Source organism: Heterodontus francisci, chromosome 8 (genome assembly GCF_036365525.1).
Source record: "Heterodontus francisci isolate sHetFra1 chromosome 8, sHetFra1.hap1, whole genome shotgun sequence".
Taxonomy (NCBI): Eukaryota; Metazoa; Chordata; class Chondrichthyes; order Heterodontiformes; family Heterodontidae; genus Heterodontus; species Heterodontus francisci.
This window is the reverse complement of record NC_090378.1, coordinates 17,853,987-17,874,290: the sequence shown is the minus strand read 5'-3', so window position 1 is coordinate 17,874,290 and position 20,304 is coordinate 17,853,987. Positions and strand designations below refer to the sequence as shown.

The 20,304-nt window shown below is 44.6% G+C and overlaps 1 protein-coding gene across 2 annotated transcripts in view; it reads left to right on the top strand.

Moving 5' to 3' along the window:
- selenof (selenoprotein F) overlaps positions 1-17,812 on the top strand; it is a 101,136-nt gene extending 83,324 nt beyond the window's left edge. For both annotated transcript variants that reach the window (XM_068036712.1, XM_068036713.1), the window contains one exon: positions 17,134-17,812. In XM_068036712.1, the coding sequence (XP_067892813.1) occupies positions 17,134-17,265 (132 nt within the window). In that variant the 3' untranslated portion in view covers positions 17,266-17,812. The remainder of the gene's footprint in view (positions 1-17,133) is intronic.
- Positions 17,813-20,304: the final 2,492 nt, after the last annotated feature.

Below are 20,304 nucleotides of genomic sequence, written 5' to 3'. Positions count from 1 at the left end.
TTTCAATGAGTAGATGTGCCCACTTGTCCTTTCTCCCCCTCTACCAGATGCCATTGAAGTCCAAATATGAAAGTCCACTGCATTATTGGTGTAACTGGCAGGTTAGTTGATTGCACAAAATACATGCCTAATGTCGCTGATCCTCATTACAGATACTGAAGTGCATGAAGCATACTTTGGGGAAAACTAAAATCCCATAAATTCATAAGCATAATGCAGGATATCGACTGCACATTTCAACTTCCCTGCCATTGTAGCAATTCTATTGTAAATCATTCTATTAACTAAAATGTTCTTTAATCAATAATGTAGAACTTTCACAATGTAGTGGTGTTAGCTGCAGAGAATCTTGGGGGCTGGATTTTGTGCTGGAGGTGGGGCTCCTGGCGCAGGCCAAAAAAAAGGGGGGAAACCTGCCTCTGCCTTTTCATGCCGCCACTCCACAACCGAGCGATCCTCCGGTCTTTTTAAATAAAAGTTGCAGGAACTGGGATCCCTGTCCCTTTGTAGATGGGGATCCTGCCTCCAAGAACTGCCGGCCAATCAAAGGGCCAGCAGTGCCACCAGGAGCGGGCCACTGCCGGTACTGCAGAAGCCTCGGATCCAGGCCCAGCACTAGAACTCCGGACCTAAGGAGAGTGAGACTGGGTCACTGGGGCCTTCTGGAGGGGGGTGGGTAGTAATGTAGACCAGGGGGAAGGAGGTCCCTCGTAGATAAACTGGTTCCCGTCTGGGAGTCCTCCGTAGGCCACAAATTGGGAGCCGCACCCCGCCCAAGCCTGCAGGGAGGGCGCCTCGTGTTACAAGGTGTCCTCCCTGCACGGTGCAGACACCCCCTGCTGCTGGTAAGATCCCAGTGGCGGCGGGAAGAGGCCCTTAACTGGCCGTTGATGGGCCACTTAAACACCTCAGTTGACCTCTGGGCTGGAAGGCCATCATCAGCCTATCCCACCCCCGGGAAGATCGCTTGGCGACGAGGAGGTGCCAGCTGCCGGCCACAGTCATGATACTTAGTGTTCCTCGCCTCAAGGGGCCAAACAAAATCCAAGCCTGGGTGTTAACGCCACTACTATATATTGAAAAAGGAAATCATTACAAGGTTACGGGGAAAAACTGTGGAGGTGGGACGAAATGGTTAGCTTTCACATGCACGAGGAGTCGAAGGCCCTTATTCACAGAATCGTGGAATGATACCAAGCAGAAAGGAGCCATTCAACCCATCATGCCTGTGTCTGCTTTGTTAGAACTATCTAATTAATCCCACTCCCTTGCTCATACCCCATAGTCCTGTAAGGTTTTTCCCTTCAGATAATTAGCCAATTTCTATGCAATCTGCTTCTGCCACCCTTTCGGGTAGTGCATTTCAGATCACAACAACTTGCTGCTTAAATTCTTCTTTCCTTATATCCTCTTGTTCTTTTGCCAATCCCCTTAAATCTGTGTCCTCTGGTTACCCTTGTAGCCCTTTTGAAGTCTTTCCAATTATCTGAAACTGACGCAGTATTGGTAACAATCGTGGTTTTTATTTGATATAGTTACAGTATTTGTGCAAGAGTTAACAATAGAACATGAGTTGATATTACAGAAGCAAAATACTGCAGATGCTGGATATTTGAAATAAAACAGAAAATTCTGGAATACTCAGCATATGGAGAGAGAGTTAACGTTTCAGGTCTGTGACCTTTCATTAGAACTGGGAAAAGTTAGAGATGTAATAGGTTTTGAGCACGTGAAAGGGGGGAAGGTAGGAAAGAGAAAGTGATAGAGTGGAAGGCAGGAGCGATTAAAAGACAAAAGGTGCAAGGCCAAAGGGAATGGTAATGGAACAAGTAAAGAAACAAAAGATGTGGTTAGAGGAGATGTGAATGGCAGGATCCTGAATAGCTGCCATCCAAAAGTAAAAGAAATAAGAGAAACAAGATGAAGAAAACCAAACCAGCAAAGAAAAATAAAACAAAATAGGGAGTAGAGGTTGCAATTTAAAGTTGTTGAACTCGGTGTTAAGTCCAGTAGGCTGTTAAGTGTCCAGTTGAAAGATGAGGTGCTATTCCTTAAGCTTGTGTTGAGCTCTCGGAAAGTGAGGGGGTGTTGGGGGTTGACTGAGGAGTGGACCAGGGTACCACTGAGGAAATGGTCCCTTCGGAATGTTAAAAGGGGTAGGATGGGGAAGATGTGTTTGGTGGTGGCATCACGCTAGAGGAGGCAGAAATGCCAGAGGATGATCTGTTGAATACAGAGGCTGGTGGGTTGACTTTTCATCAGGTTCTGATGAAAGGTCATTGGCCTGAAACGTTAACTCTTTTTCTCTTTCTACAGATGCTGCCTGACTTGTTGAGTATTTCCAGCTTTTTCTGTTTTTAATCAGTTTAACCTGTTGTTACTTTGAAATATCAAGTAGGAAACATGAGATGCCTTAAATCCATCCTAGCCAGTCAATATCATCTCGTCTGTCCACCGGTTTCTGCTCCTCCGTTGTTTTGGCCAGTCTCTAATATTAACATGTCACAGAGGAACATGGGGTGTTTTCTACACACAATGTGGAATTATGCTGACCTATTTACTAGTTCCTGCTTTTCCACTGTCCTAACTAATTTCCAATATTGGCAAATCCTTCTATGCTCAGGTCCTTAGGATGTGATTAACTTCCAACTTGCATCAGCAGTCTGTAGATTTAAACTTTATCATTTTGTTTCACAAAGATTGCTAACATGGTCAGGCAAGAGACGTCGATTTTACTTCTGTGTAAGAATGTTCTTGCACTGACCCTTTTGCCACTAGAAACAGTTTCTCCTTATTTACTCTATCAAAACAGTTCAGGCTTGTGACACCTCTGTCAAATCTCCAGTTAACCTGCCTGTCTGTGAAATAGGCAGACACATAGCAGATGCAATTTAACGCAGTGAAGTGTGTATTGAGATTTTTATAGGAAGAATGAGGAGAGGCAATATAAAGTAAATGGTAGATGCAATTTCTCTGTCCTTGGCCTGCAGCAGTATTGCAATGAAGCTCAACGCAAGCTTGAGTAACAACACCTCATCTTTTGACTTGGAGTGCATGTCCCAAAGGCGGCTGGACAGGTAGATAAGGTGTTCAAGAAGGCACATGAGAAACTTGCCTTTATTAGCCGAGACATAGAATACAAGAGTTCTGATGAAAAATCACAGACCTGAAACGTTAGCTCTGCTTCTCTCTCCACAGATGCTGCCAGACCTGCTGAGTATTTCCAGCTCTTTTTGTTTCTGTTTTTATTTCAGATTTCCAGCATCTGCAGTATTTTGCTTTTATAGAATGAGTTGGGAGGTTCTGCTGGAACTGTATAAAACTTCTGCTCCATTGTGTTTCATTTTTCTTTACTGGTTTGGTTTCTCTTATTTCCTTTGCTTTTGGATGGCAGCTATTCAGGATCCTGCCTTTTACACCTCCCCTCGGCAGAACTTTTGGTTCTTTACTTGTCGCATTACCACTCCCTTTGGCTTTGTACCATGAAACCAATTGTCATTTAATCTCTCCTGCCCTCCACCTTATCACAGACCTTCCCTTTATTGTTCCTCCCTCTCCCCCCCTTTTACTTGCTTAAAACCTATTACATTTCTAACTTTTCCCAGTTCTAATGAAAGGCCATCAACCTGAAATGTTAACTGTTTCTCTCTCCACGCATGCTGAGTATTTCTAGCATTTTCTGTTTTATTTCCTCTTCACCTACTCTGCTCCAAGGAGAACAATCCCAGCTTCTGTAGTCACTCCACATAACTGAAGTCCTTCATTCCTACTACCATTCTAGTAAATCTCCTCTGCACCCTCTCCAAGGCCTTGACATGCTCCCTCAAGTGGGCTGCCCGGAATTGAACACAGTGCTCCAGTTGAGTCCTAACTAGTGTTTTATAAAGGTTTAGCATAACTTCCTTGCTTTTGTATTCTATGCCTCTGTTTATAAAGCCAAGGATCACAACAGTTATTTAAACAGCCTTCTTAACATGTCCTGTCACCTTCAAAGGTGTGTGTACATACACCACGAACCCTCTCAGTTCCTGCACCCCCTTTAAAATTGTGCTGTTCAATTTATATTGCCTCTCCTCATTCTTCTACCAAACTATCACTTAATTGCATTAAATTGCATCTGGCATATGTCTGCCTACTTCATCAGCCTGCCTATATCTTCCTGAAGTCTGTTGCTATGCTCACTGTTTACTATATTTCCAAGTTTCATATCATATGCAGACTTTGCAATTATACCCAGTATACTCTAGTCCAGGTCATTAATATATATCAAAAAGAGCAGTTGTCCCAATACCAACTCCTGGGAATGCCACTGTAAACTTTGCTCCAGTCTGAAAAACAACCATTCATCACTATGCTCTGCTTTCTATCCCTTAGCCAATTTTGTATTCATGCTGCCATTGTCCCTTTACTCCGAATGGCTTTAATTTTGCTACGAGTCTGTTGTGAAGTACTTTATCAAATGCCTTTTGAAAGTCGGCATACAACACATCAAACATACTCTTATCAACCCTCTCTGTTAACTTTATCAAAGAACTCAATCAAGTTAAACACAAAAATCTGTTCTGACTTTCATTTATTAGTACATACAAGAACACAAGAAATAGCAGAAGTAGACCATATGGCCTATCAAGGCTGCTCCCCCATTTAATATGATCATAACTGATCTTGGGCTTCCGTTCCACTTTCCTGCCTGCTCCCCATATCCCTTGATTCCCTGCAAGACCAAAAATCTGTCTATCCCAGCCTTAAATGTAATCAATGATGGAGCATCCACAACCCTCTGCGGTAGAGAATTCCAAAGATTCACCACCCTTTGAGTTTAGTAATTTCTCCTCATCTCATCCTGAATGATTGTCCCCTTATCCTGAGACTGTGTCCCCATGTTCTAGATTCCCTAACCAGCAGGAACAATATCTCAGCTTCTACCCTATCAAGCCCTTTCAGAATCTTGTATGTCTCCATTAGATCACCTCTCATTCTTGTAAACTCCAGAGAATATAGGCCCAATTTACTCAGCCTCTCATCATAAGACAACCCCCTCATCCAGGGACCGATTTAGTAAATCTTCACTGCATTGCCTCCAGTGCAAGTATATCCTTTCTTAAATGTGGAGACCAAAACTGCACATAGTATTCCAGGTACGGTCTCACCAAAGCGCTGAACAATTTTAGTAAGACTTCTTTATTCCTGTACTCCAATACCCTTGTAATAAAGGCCAACGTGCCATTTGCCTTCCTAATAGCCTGCTGCACCTGCATGTTAACTTTGTGCGTTCCCTGTACGAGTACCCTCAAGTCTCTGAGCATCAACACTTAGCAGCTTCACACCTTTTATAAAAAAACAATTCTGCTTTTCTATTTTTACGACCAAAGTGAACAACTTCACGCTTCCCTACATTATACTCCATTTACCATCTTGTTGCCCATTCACTTAACTTGTCTATACCTCTTTGCAGCCTCTCTACGTCCTCCTTTCAGCTTACCTTTCCACCAAGCTTTGTATCATCAAACTTAGATACATTACTCTGTCTCTTCATCCAAGTCGTTAATATAATGTAAATAGCTGAGGTCCCAGCACTGATCCTTGCGGCACCCCATTATTCACTGCCTGCCAACTTGAAAATGCCCCATTTATGCCCACTCCCTGCTTCCTGTCTGTTAACCAATCCTCTATCCATGCTAATATTACCCCTAACGCCATGAGCCCTTATCAACCAAGAGTGCGGGAGGGCATGCCAGGAGCAGCACCAGGTATACCTCAAAATGAGTTGTCAACCTGGTGAAGCTATAACTCACGACTACTTGCGTGCAAAACAAGGTGAGCAGCATGCGATAGACAGCTGAGCGATCCCACAACCAACGGATCAGACCTAAGCTCTGCAGTCCTGCCACATCTTGTTGTCAATGGTGGTGGACAATTAAACAACTAACAGGAGGAGAAGGCTCCACAAATATCCCCACCCTCAATGATGGGGCAATCACACTGCTGGGAGTGTACTGTAAACTCCCAAACAGTCAGAGGGAGATAGAAGAGCAGATATGTAGGCAAATCTCTGAGAAGTGCAAGAACAATAGGGCAGTAATAGCAGATTTTAACTACCCCAATATTAACTGGAATAGTTTTAGTGTGAAAGGAATTGAGAGAGCAGAATTCTTGAGGTGCATTCAGGAAAACGTTTTTGCCCAGTATGTAGCAAGTCCAACAAGAGAGGGCACAGTTTTAGACTTAGTTTTAGGAAATGAAGATGGGCAGGTGGAAGGGGTGGCAGTGGAGAGCATTTTGGTGGTAGCGATCATAATTCAGTCAGTTTTAACATAATTATGGAGAAGGACAGAGATGGACCAGGAGTTAGAGTTCTCAGTTGGGGTAAGGCCAATTTTACTAAACTGAGGAGTGACTTAGCGAAAGTGGACTGGAAACAGCTACTTGAAGGTAGAACAGTGGGAGGCATTCAAAGGGGAGACTCAAAGGGTTCAGAGTAAACATATTCCCACAAAGAGAAAGGGTGAGACGGCTAAATCTAGAGCCCCATGGATGTCGAGGAGCCTACAGGGTAAGATAAGGCAGAAAAGGAAAGCTTATCTCCGACACCGAGAGCTCAATACTACAGAAAGCCGCGAGGACTACAGAAAGTGGAGGGGTAAAATCAAAAGGAAATTAGGAAAGCAAAGAGAGGGCATGAAAGAATATTGGCAAGCAAAATCAGGGTGAACCCAAACATGTTTTATCAATAGGGGTAGGCGGTGGTGTAGTGGTATTATCACTGGACCAGAGACCCAGGGTATTTCTCTGGGGACATGGGTTCGAATCCCACCACAGCAGAAGGTGGAATTTGAATTTAATTAATAAATCTGGAATTTAAAGCTAGTCTAATGATGGCCATGAAACCATTGTCGATTGTTGTAAAAACCCATCTGGTTCACTAATGTCCTTTAGGGAAGGAAATCTGCTGTCCTTACCTGGTCTGGCCTACATGTGACTCCAGACCCACAGCAATGTGGTTAACTCTTACATGCCCTCTGAAATGGCCTAGCAAGCCACTCAGTTGTACCTAACCGCTAAGAAGTTAATAAAAAGGAATGAAACCAGACAGACCACCCGACATAGACCTAGGCACGGGAAACGACAATGGCAAACCCAGCCCTGTCGACCCTGTAAAGTCCTCCTTACTAACATCTGGGGGCTTGTGCCAAAGTTGGGAGAGCTATCCCACAGACTAGTCAAGAAACAGCCTGACATAGTAATACTCACGGAATCATACCTTACGGACAATGTCCCAGACACTGCAATCACTATCCCTGAGTATGTCCTGTCCCACTGGCAGGCCAGACCCAGCAGAGGTGGTGGCACAGTGGTATACAGTAGGGAGGGAGTTTCCCTGGGAGTCAACATCGACTCCGGACCCCATGAAGTCTCATGGCATCAGGTCAAACATGGGCAAGGTAACCACCTACTGATTACCACCTACTGCCCTCCCTCAGCTGATGACTCAGTACTCCACCATGTTGAACAGTACTTGGAGGAAGCACTGAGGGTGGCAAGGGCACAAAATGTACTCTGGATGGGAGACTTCAATGTCCATCACCAAGAGTGGCTCGGTAGCACCACTACTGACCGAGCTGGCCGAGTCCGAAAGGACGTAGCTGCTAGACTGGGTCTGCGGCAGGTGGTGGGGGAGCCAACACATACTTGGCCTCGTCCTCACCAATCTGCCTGCTGCAGATGCTTCTGTCCATGACTGTATTGGTAGGAGTGACCACCGCACAGTCATTGTGGAGACGAAGTCCCGCCTTCACATTGAGGATACCATCCAGCATGTTGTGTGGCACTACCACCATGCTAAATGGGATAGATTTTGAACAGATCTAGCAATGCAAAACTGGGCATCCATGAGGCACTGTGGGCCATCAGCAGCAGCAGAATTGTACTCAATCGCAGTCTGTAACCTCATGGCCCGGTATATCCCCCATTCTACCATTACCGTCAAGCCAGGAGGCCAACCCTAGTTCAATGCAGAGTGCAGGAGGGCATGCCAGGAGCAGTACCAGGCATACCTCAAAATGAGGTGTCAACTTGGTGAAGCTACAACACAGGACTATCTGCATGCCAAACTGCGTAAGCAGCATGCGATAGACAGCGCTAAGCGATCCCATAACCAACGGATCAGATTTAAACTCTGCAGTCCTGCCACAACCAGCTGTGAATGGTGGTGGACAATTAAACAACTAACTGGAGGAGGTGGCTCCACAAATATCCCCATCCTCAATGATGGGGGAGCCCAGCACATCAGTGCGAAAGATAAGGCTGAAGCATTTGCAATAATCTTCAGCCAGAAGTACCGAGTTGATGATCCGTCTCGGCCTCCTCCTGAAGTCCCCAGCATCACAGATGCCAGACTTCAGCCAATTCGAATCACTCCGTGTGATATCAAGAAACGACTGAAGGCTCTGGACACTGCAAAAGCTATGGGCCCTGACAATATTCCGGCAATAGTACTGAAGACCTGTGCTCCAGAACTTGCTGCGCCCCTAGCCAAGCTGTTCCAGTACAGCTACAACACTGGCATCTAACCTGCAATGTGGAAAGTTGCCCAGGTAGGTCCTGTACACAAAAAGCAGGACAAATCCAACCCGGCCAATTACCGTCCCACCAGCCTACTCTCAATCATCAGTAAAGTGATGGAAGGTGTCTCAACAGCACTTGCTTAGCAATAACCTGCTCAGTGACGCTGAGTTTGGGTTCCACCAGGGCCACTCAGCTCCTGACCTCATTACAGCCTTGGTTCAAACATGGACAAAAGGGCTGAACTCGAGGTGAGGTGAGAGTGACTGCCCTTGACATCAAGGCAGCGTTTGACCGAGTATGGCATCAAGGAACCCTAGCAAAACTGAGGTCAATGGTAATCGGGGAAAACCCTCTGCTGGCTGGAGTCATACCTAGCGCAAAGCAAGATGGTTGTGGTTGTTGGAGGTCAATCATCTGAGCTCCAGGACATCACTGCAGGAGACCCTCAGGGTAGTGTCCTAGGCCCAACCATCTTCAGCTGCTTCAATAATGACCTTCCTTCAATCATAAGGTCAGAAGTGGGGATGTTCGTGGATGATTGCACAATGTTCAGCACCATTCGTGACTCCTCAGATACTGAAGCAGTCCGTGTAGAAATGCAGCAATCTAACCATCTCCCCTTGACATTCAACAGCATTATCATCGCTGAATCCCCCACTATCAACATCCTAGGGGTTACCATTGACCAGAAACTGAACTGGAGTAGCCGTATAAATACCGTGGCTACAAGAGCAGGTCAGAGGCTAGGAATCCTGAGGCGAGTAACTCACCACCTGACTCCCCAAAGCCTGTCCACCATCTACAAGGCACAAGTCAGGAGTGTGATGGAATACTCTCCACTTACCTGGATGGGTGCAGCTCCAACAACACTCCAGAAGCTCGACACCATCCAGGTTAAAGCAGCCCGCTTGATTGGCACCCCATCTACAAACATTGACTCCCTCCACCACCGACGCACAGTGGCAGCAGTGTGTACCATCTACAAAATGCACTGCAGCAATGCACCAAGGCTCCTTCGACAGCACCTTCCAAACCCGCGACCTCTACCAACTAGAAGGACAAGGGCAGCAAATACATGTGAACACCACCACTTGCAAGTCACACACCATCCTGACTTGGAACTATATCGCCGTTCCTTCACTGTCGCTGGGTCAAAATCCTGGAACTCCCTTCCTAACAGCACTGTGGGTATACCTACCCCAAATAGACTGCAGCGGTTCAAGAAGGCAGCTCACCACCACCTTCTCGAGGGCAATTGGGGATGGGCAATAAATGCTGGCCTGGCCAGTGTGGCCCACATCCCATGAATGAAATTTTTTTTTAAAAATACATTTAAGAGTAAGAGGATGACTAAGGAGAGAGTAGGGCCCATAAAAGACCAACAAGGTAACCTATGTGTAGGGGCGGAAGATATTGGTATGGTTCTTAACGAATACTTTGCGTCTATCTTCGCAAAAGAGGGGGACGATGCAGATATTGTAGTTATGGAGGCAGAGTGTGAAATATTGGATGTGATCCACATAGGGAGAGGGGAAGTGCTAATGGGGTTAGGATCCTTGAAAGTTGATAAATCACCAGGGCCAGATGAAATGTATCCTCAGCTGTTAAAAGAAGCAAGAGAGGAAATAGTGGAAGGTCTGACCATTTTTATTCCAGTCCTTACTGGATACAGGTGTGGTGCCGGAGGATTGGAGAACTGCTCATGTTGTACCTCTGTTTAAAAAGGGAGTGAAGGATAGACCGAATAATTACAGGCCAATGAGTCTAACGTCCGTAGTGGGCAAATTATTGGAATCTATTCTGAGAGACAGGATAAACTGTCACTTAGAAAGGCACAGGTTAATCAAGGATAGTCAGCATGGATTTGTTAAGGGGTGATCTTGTTTGACCAACTTGATCAAATTTTTTCAAGAAGTAACAAGGAAGGTAGATGAGGGTAGTGCAGTTGCTGTGGTCTACATGAATTTTAGCAAGGCTTTCGACGAGGTCCCACATGGCAGACTGGTTTAAAAAATAAATAAAATCCCATGGGATCCAGGGAAATGCAGCAAGGTGGATACAAAATTGGCTTAGTGGCAGGAACAAAGAGTAATTGTTGACGGCTGTTTCCAGTGGCGTTCCGCAGAACTCAGTACTGGATCCCCTGCTTTTTGTGGTATATATTAACAAATTGGACGTAAATGTAGGGGGCGTGATCAAGAAGTTTGCAGACAGCTCAAAGATTGTGGTAGATAGAGAGGAGGGTAGCTGTAGGCTGCAGGGAGATGTTGATGGTCTGGTCAGATGGGCAGAAAAGTGGCAAATGGAATTCAACTTGGTGTGAGATGATGCATTTGGGGAGATCAAACAAGTCAAAAGAATACACGATTAATGGGAAAATATTGAGAAGTGTAGAGGAAGTGAGAGACCTTGGAGTGAATGTCCACAGATCCCTGAAGGTAGCAGGACAAGTCGATAAGATGGTTAAGAAGGCATATGGAATCCTTTCCTTTATTAGCTGAGGTATAGAATATTAGAGCAGGGAGGTAATGCTGGACCTGTATAACTCATTGGTTAGGCCACAACTTGAGTACTGTGTGCTGTTCTGCTCACCTCATTACAGAAAGGATGTAATTGCACCAGAGAGGGTACAGAGGAGATTTACAAGGATGTTGCCAGGACTGGAAAAATGCAGCTATGAGGAAAGATTGGATAGGCTGGGGTTGTTCACTTTGGAACGTAGAAGGCTGAGGGGAGATCTGATTGAAATGTACAAAATTTTGAGGGGCTTGGATAGAGTGGAGGTGAAGGGTCTATTCACCTTCGAGCAGTCAGTGATGAGGGGGCATAGATTTAGTGATTGGTAGAAAAATTAGAGGGGAGATGAGGAAAAGCTTTTTCACTCAGTGGGTGATTGAGGGTTTGGAACTCACTGCCTGAATGGGTAGTTGAGGCAGAGACCCTCAACTCATTCAAAAGAAGTCTTGATATGCACCTCAAACTCCATAATCTGCAGGACTATGGACCAAATGCTGGTAGGTCGGATCGTTTTTTGGCCGGCACAGACACGATGGGCCAAGTGGCCTCTTTTTGTGCCTTAAACTTTCTATGATTCTGTGAAGCATTTGCAACAATTGTCAGCCAGAAGTGCCAAGTGGATGATCCATCTCGGCCTCCTCCTGAAGCCCCCCGCGTCACAGATGCCAGTCTTCAGCCAATTCGATTCACTCCACGTGATATCAAGAAATGACTGAAGGCACTGGGTACTGCAAAGGCTATGGGCCCTGACGACATTCCGGCAATAGTACTGAAGACTTGTGCCCTATGCTCCAGAACCTGCTGTGCCCCTAGCCAAGCTGTTCTAGCACTGCTACAACACTGGCATCTACCTGTCAGTGTAGAAAATTGCCCAGGTATGTCCTGTACACAGAAAGCAGGACGAATCCAACCCGGCCAATTACCGCCCCATCACTCTCCTCTCAATCATCAGTAAAGCGATGGAAGGTGTCATAGACAGTGCTATAAAGTGGCATTTGCTTAGCAATAATCTGCTCAGTGATGTTCAGTTTGGGTTCTGTCAGGACCAGTCAGCTCCTGACCTCATTGCAGCCTTGGTTCAAACATGCACAAAAGAGCTGAATTCAAGAGGCGAGGTGAGAGTGACTGCCCTTGACATCAAGGCAGCATTTGACCAGGTATGGCATCAAGGAGCCGTAGCAAAACTGGAGTCAATGGGAATCGGGGAAAACACTCCGCTGGTTGGAGTTGTACCTAGTGCAAAGGAAGATGGTTGTGGTTGTTGGAGGGCAATTATCACAGCTCCGGGACATCACTGCAGGATGCCTCAGGGTAGTGTCCTAGGCCGAACCATTTTCAGCTGCTTCATCAATGACCATCCTTTAATCATGAGGTCAGAAGTGAGGATGTTCACTGATTGCACAATATTCAGCACCATTTGTGACTCCTCAGATACTGAAGCAGCCCATGTAGAAATGCAGCAAGACCTGGACAATATCCAGGCTTGGGCTGATAAGTGGCAAGTAACATTCGCACCACATTACTGCCAGGCAATGACTATTTCAAACAAGAGAGAATCTAACCATCTCCCCCTTGACATTCAGTGACATTGCCATCGCTGAATCCCCTACTATCAACATCCTGGGGGTTACCAATTGACCAGAAACTGAACTGGAGTAGCAATATAAATACGTGGTTACAAGAGCAGGTCAGAGGCTAGGAATCCTGAGGCGAGTAACTCACCAGCTGACTCCCCAAAGCCTGTCCACCATCGACAAGGCACAAGTCAGGAGTGTGATGGAATACTCTCCACTTGCCTGGATGGGTGCAGCTCCAACAACACAAGAAGCTCGACACCATCCAGGACAAAGCAGCCTGCTTGATTGGCACCCCATCCACCATCTTCAACATTCACTTTCTTCGCCACCGACGCGCAGTGGCAGCAGTGTGTACCATCTGCAGGATGCAATGCACCAAGGCTCCTTTGACAGCACCTTGCAAACCAGTGACCTCTACCACCAGAAGGATAAGGGGAGCAGATGTGTGGGAACACCATCACTTGCAAGTTCCCCTCCAAGCCACACACCATCCTGACTTGGAACTATATCGCCATTCCTTCACTATCACTGGGTCAAAATGCTGAAACTCCCTTTCTAACAGCACTGTGGGTGTACCTACCCCACATGGAATGCAGTGGTTCAAGAAGGCAGCTTATCACCACCTTATCAAAGGCAATTGGGGATGGACAATAAATGCTGGCCTAGCCAGCAATGCCCACATCTCTCAAATGAATTTGGAAAAGAATCTTGCCTATTAATCTTTTATGTGGCACCTTTATTGAATGCCTTTTGAAAATCCAGGTATACTACATCTACTGGTTCCCCTTTATCTACCCTACTAGTTACATCCTCAATATATTTGTCAAACAGGATCTCCATTTAGTAAAATCATGCTGACTTGTTCTAATCATAGTATGCTTCTCCAACTGCATTGTTCAGACTTCATTAATAATAGTTTCCAGCATCTTCCCAATGACTTCTGTTAGGCTAACTGGCCTGTAGTTCTCTATTTTCTCTCTATGTCCTTTCTTGAAAAGTGGTGTAACATTTGCCAACTTCCAATCTGGTAGCACCATTCCTGAATCTAAGGAATTCTGGAAAATCATAGCCAATGCATTCACTATCTCTGCAGCTATGTCTTTTAGAGCCCTAGGATGTCGGCCATCTGGACCCGGGGACTTGTCAGATTTTAGTCCAAATTTCTCCAATACTTTTTCTCGACTGATATCAATATCCTTAATTTCCTCACTCTTTTTAGCCCTTGGGTTACTGCTTATTTCTGGTATGGAACTTGTGTGAAGACAGACACAAAATATTTGTTCACTTTGAGTGCCAACTAATTTTGTCCCAGATTATTGTGTGTCAAAGTCTCCCCACTGCTGGCATTAGGCTAGCTGACTGTATTTGCTGGGATTATCCCTCTCCCTTTTTTGAATGGGGGTGTAACATTTGCAATCCTCCAGACCTCTGGCAACTTCCCCATATCTAAGGAGGATTGGCAGAATGTGGCCAGAACCTCTGTGATTTCCACCCATGCTTTCCTCAGTCAGATGCATCCTATTTAAACAGGGTGACCTTTCTACTTGGGAAAAGTGCCATCCTTTTAAGTACATGCTCTTTTATCTTTTTATCCTATCCAATATCGCTACAACCTCCACCTTTCCTGGTAGATTTGCAACCTCCTCTTTAATGAAGACAGATGCAAAGTACTCTCTTAGTACCTCAACCATGCCTCCACAAGATCATCTATTTCGACCAGAATCAACTCTACCCTTCCTTTAACTACCGATTTTATTATTTATATGTTTAGATAAGACTTTTTATGAACTCCCTGCTGTACAATTCTATCCTAAACACTGGCGCTAATTTCAGGCAATGAAAGCTAAGACTAACTTGAGCCAATCTTGAAAAGAAAGTAAAATACTGAGGATGCTGGAAATCTTGGGGGAGGGGGGAGAAAGGCCAGAAATGTTGGAAAACTTCAGTGTGTCTGGCAGCATCTGTGGAGAGAGAAACAGAATTATCGTTTTAGTTCACTGGGACAAGGACAGCAAACAGATGGGAACACCACCATCTGCAAGTTCCTCTCCTGACTTGGACCTACATCGCTGTTCCTACACTGTTGCAGGTTCAAAAACCTGGAACTCCCTCCCTACTAGCACTGTAGGTGTACCGACACCAGATGGACTGCAGCAGTTCAAGAAGGCAGCTCACCACTACCTTCTCGAGGGCAATTAGGGATGGGCAACAAATGCTGGCCTTGCCAGCGATGCCCACATTCTATGAAAGAACAGGGGCGGCACAGTGGCGCAGTGGTTCGCACCACAGCCTCACAGCTCCAGGGACCCAGGTTTGATTCTGGGTACTGCCTGTGCGGAGTTTGCAAGTTCTCCCTGTGACCGAGTGGGTTTTCGCCGGGTTTCCTCCCACAGCCAAAGACTTGCAGGTGATAGGTAAATTGGCCATTGTAAATTGCCCCTAGTGTAGGTAGGTGGTAGGGAATATGGGATTACTGTAGGGTTAGTATAAATGAGTGGTTGTTGGTCAGCACAGACTCGGTGGGCCGAAGGGCCTGTTTCAGCGCTGCATCTCTTAAAAATAAATAAATAAAGATGAAAGGGGGATGTTGGGGAAAATAAACAAAAGGGGAGGTTTGTGATCGGGTGGAAGGCAGCAGAGATTAAATGACAAAGAAGTTAGTCGTGTAGAGGGAAAGGGGTTGGTAATGGGGTACGAAAAGCAACAAAGAAAAGATGTGCCTCGAGCAGGTGTGAATGGCAGAACGATGAAAGCAAACACAAGCATAAGACCAAAACATGCAAAGAAAAGGAAACGAAATGGGAGCAGAGATTTCAGTTTTAAATTGTTAAACTCAATGAGTCCGGAAGGCTGTAAAGTGCCTAATCGAAAGATGAGGTGCTGTTCATCAAGCTTACATTGAGCTTCATTGGAACACTGCAGGAGGCCGAGGACAGAGAGGTCAGCATGAGAGCAAGGTGGAGAATTAAAATGATAAGCGACCAATAGCTTGTGGTCATGCTTACAAACTGAACGGAGGTGTTCTGCAAAGTGGTCACCCAGTCTGTGTTTTGGTTTTCCCTATGTAGAGCAGACCATGTTGTGAGCAGCGAATACAGTATACTAAATTGAAAGAAGTACACCTAAATCGCTGTTTCACCTGGACAGAGTGTTTGGGGCCTTGGGTGGTGAGAATAGAGGAGATAAAAGGGCAGGTCTTGCAATTCCTGTGCTTGTGTGGTGGAAAGGTGCCATGGAAATGGTATAGTATAAGCTGAATGGAACAATGGGTCCTAACCAGTTTTATAGCTTTGGTGATGTGATTTTCAGTGAAAATCTCACATAAGGAAAATTGTAAAGCTTCCTTCCATGCTGATTCTTACACTGTTGTTTTAGAAATTTTTTGAGATGTTTGGAATCTTACCACTCCTCTATTTCAAACTTCATACACCATTATGGTTTTCTGAAGTTCAGTGACATTGGTATAAATTAGCAGCCATTTGCACACATTCAGTGCCTCAGGTTTATCCATCCTGTCCTAGCAATGTTGCAGAGGTGGAGTTAACATGTTCCTCCTCATTTTGTATGGAGAATTTGGCTATCCTGACTCCCCAAGTTATTTTTCTGACTTTTAAAGTGGCTGCGCGCTTGAATAAAAGGTGGCCAGAGTACCAGCGCCTTCTGCAAATGGAAAGGGGGAAAATTGTGCTTGAGGCTCTATAAACAGGCTGCTTCACCTTCTTCACAGGAGTCCCGTAATATGCACGTTTAGTTATAGGGTTTTTCATGTAATTTCAATGCTCCTAAATGCCTTGTGTTTTCAAAGATAAAATGTCTACTTGATTTTAAAAAAAAAGTTAACTTGATCTACATGGCGCAATTCCGTTGGTATTTAATCATAAATTGCGTGGCATTTACTGGTAAGCCGTGATTTAAAATTCAGGATTTTTTTTCCCTGAATGAGGAATTGCTTCAGTAATTGTAACTTTAGGAATACGACCTACTACCAGTTTGGCAGGGAATGAGGGGAGGAGCAGAAAGCACATAAATTGTCTTGGTAGTGAATTGAAGGAGCTGGTACAGCAAGATAACACTAATTCTTGCAGTAAAAAGCACTTGGCCAGAGCTGTCATGGAGAAATGGATGTTGAGTAGCAGTGCAGATGTAAAATTGCTTCATTAGCATGCTAGCTTCTCACTTCAGCAATCAGTAAATTTAGAGACCAATACCATTTTTATCAAATATCTTTTTTTCTTTTAATTGTCGGGAATAGCCTGGGAGAAAATGTTTGTAAGCCATTTATCTGTATCGTGTCCTTGTAGAAGCAGCAGTCGAAAAATCAATACAAGTATACATTTGTGCAGTGGCTACTTATCCAACTTCAATTAATTCTGAATAATAGAAAAAAAAAAGCATTTTGTGTAGGCCTGTTTATAGCTGTTATTTACAGTGACTAACTTGTTATATATTCTCTTTTTTTTTTTTGCCTTCCTAGTATGTGCGTGGCTCTGACCCTGTGCTAAAGCTGTTGGACGACAAAGGGAACATTGCAGAAGAGCTGAGCATTCTCAAATGGAACACAGATAGTGTGGAAGAATTTCTCAGTGAAAAGTTGGAACATTTATAAATTGCATAGTACAATTGTTTTTGCAGTTGCCAAGTTGAATGCAGTCTCTGCTAATATCTGGAAAACTCCCATGTCATACCAATGAATGTGGTGACACAAATTGATCAATATAGATCATGTTATATTTTGCAATTCACTGAACTGTTAATATTAAATAGGTTTATTATCTTAACTATCAATATAATAATCAGGAATTGGCTAGTCCATTTAGTCACACCGCAATACCATTTTACAATTGAAAATATTGTTTTTCTTTGAAACAAATGTAGATGTTCTGCACAATTTCCTTCCTTGAATCCATTATAAAATTTTCTATTGAATGTAGATGGCTTTTGTTGGTTGTACTCAATAAATGGTGCCTGCTATTTACTGCAATGGATATGATGCATTAAGGTGTTGCACTTCTGTGAAGGCTACACAGGAAACCTTTTAAGGATATGTATAGCCTGATGTCTTGTGCACTTACTGGTGTTTCTGTTCTGCTTTGGTACAAGTGGGTTAGAAAGATGACATTGTTATATTTGGAATAATAAAAGTTATTTCTGAAGCATTGTGTTTTGAATGTTAATGGAAGTTGCTTATCAGTGTTGCTCTTGCAATGCTACATTTTTTCTGTAGGCTATGACTACAATTTTGCTGAAGAGATTTAACTGAGGAAATATCAACAAAGCTTTATGCTCCATTTACCTACATGACCAAAATTCATGTGGCTCGCAATAATGTGAAAAAGAAAGTCTACTCTTAAAGTCCTGATATCAAACATTAATATATTCTCTTCAAGGTTTATAAAAGAGCTTGTTTTATGAGGTGTCATAGATACCTGGTAAGTGTTTGTCGTGACATGACTTAAACCTGATCAGTAATAAGATCTCCACCTAAAAAGAGTTGTTCTTATTGATGTTTCTTGTATATACCCGATACAGTGCATGGAAGTAGCAGGATCTAACTCCTTGTCTGAACTACGTACTTTGGAAAATGTGACAACAACTGTGCAATCTCATCCAAGGCCTCCCTTTCTTGTAACTGGTTTAGCAAATCTTTGATTTTTGCATTTGTTCTTCCCCCTTGCAAGTTCTCTGTCATCATTTATATCAGTCGTCTTATGTTTGGAAAGAAGTCTTTAGTAGTGGCTATACTCGATCAATTTACCTCTTTTTTTTTTCTCTCTCTTTTCCCCCGCCCCAGGTCCCTGCTTAATTATTGAGGGCCTGGAATTTGTATGGGCTTATTTTTAACATTTGCTTCATCGAGGGAACAGTCCACCCATAATATGTGGAGGGATCCTGACTTTTCATGTCTGAGTAATTTCTTGCCATACAGCTGCTTATTTGCACATCACCAAGGGGATTTCATGCTTTCCTTTAATACTCTAGGATTTAAGCCTTTTATACCAATATGCTGTAGTCCCCCAGGTTGTCTGACCTATTTAGGAAGATGAAATCTACACTTTGGATACTTTTTTTATGGACCGTTCAACCAAGTGATTTCAGTGGCAGTTAGAAAATCGCAACCTGAACTAGTGAACCACATAGTAGAAATGTAGCACTTTGAAGAGCAGGAGCGCTCCCGCTTCTGGTGCTCTCCCTGAATTGGATTATCACTTGAAATCTTTGCAGTCTTTTTAGTTCAAGTGGGTAAAGTATTCCCTGTCCCATTGCTGGAAGCTTGCTAATAGAGTAGTGAGGAAGGAAGGGGAATAAATGACGGAAGATAGTGCAGCTAAACACATGGCTGAACAGCTGGTGTAGGAGGGAGGATTTCAGATATCTGGATCATTGGGATCTCTTCAGGGACAGGTGGGACCTGCACAAGAAGGACGGGTTGCATCGAAACTGGAGGGGCACAAATATCCTGGCTGCGAGGTTTGCTAGCGTCGCTCGGGAGGGTTTAAAGTAGTGTGGCAGGGGGGTGGGAACCAGAGCAGTAGGACAGCTAGTGAAGTAAATGAGGAGGACATAGTAAATAAGGCCAGTAGGACTAAGAGGAAGAGCAGACAGGGAGATGTTGCTGAGCACAGCGGGACTGGTGGTCTGAAGTGCATTTGTTTCAATGCGAGAAGTATAACAGGTAAGGCAGATGAACTTAGAGCTTGGATTAGTATTTATTTAGAGGTACAGCACTGAAACAGGCTCTTCGGCCCACCAAGTCTGTGCCGACTGACAACCACCCATTTATACTAACCCTAAAATAATCCCATATTCCCTACCACCTACCTACACTAGGGGCAATTTACAACAGCCAATTTACCTATCACCCGCAAGTCTTTGGGAGGAAACTGGAGCACCCTGCGAAAACCCACGTGGTCACAGGGAGAACTTGCAAACTCCACACAGGCAGTACCCAGAATCGAACCTGGGTCCCTGGAGCTGTGAGGCTACGGTGCTAACCACTGCACCACTATGCCGCCCTTGGAACTATGGTGTTGCTATTACAGAAACTTGGTTGAGGGAAGAACAGGATTGGCAGCTAAATGTTCCAGGATTTAGAAGCTTCAGGCGGGATAGAGGGGGATGTAAAAGGGGTGGGGGAGTTGCATTACTGGTTAAGGAGAATATCACATCTGTACTGCGGGAGGACACCTCGGAGGGGTCATGCAGCGAGGCAATATAGGTGGAGCTCAGGAATAGGAAGGGTGCAGTCATGAAGTTGGGGGTTTACTACAGGCCTCCCAACAGCCAGCAGGAGATAGAGGAGCAGACATGTAGACAGATTTTGGAAAGATGTAAAGGTAACAGGGTTGTAGTGGTGGGTGATTTTAACCTCCCCTATATTGACTGGGATTCACTTAGTGCTACGGGCTTGGATGGGGCAGAATTTGTAAGGAGCATCCAGGAGGGCTTCTTGAAACAATATGTAGATAGTCCAATTAGGGATGGGGCCGTACTGGGTCTGGTATTGGGGAATGAGCCCGGCCAGGTGGTCGAAGTTTCAGTCGGGGAGCATTTTGGGAACGGTGACCATAATTCCGTAAGTTTTAAGGTACTTGTGGATAAGGATAAGAGTAGTCCTCGGGTGAAGGTGCTAAATTGGGGGAAGGCT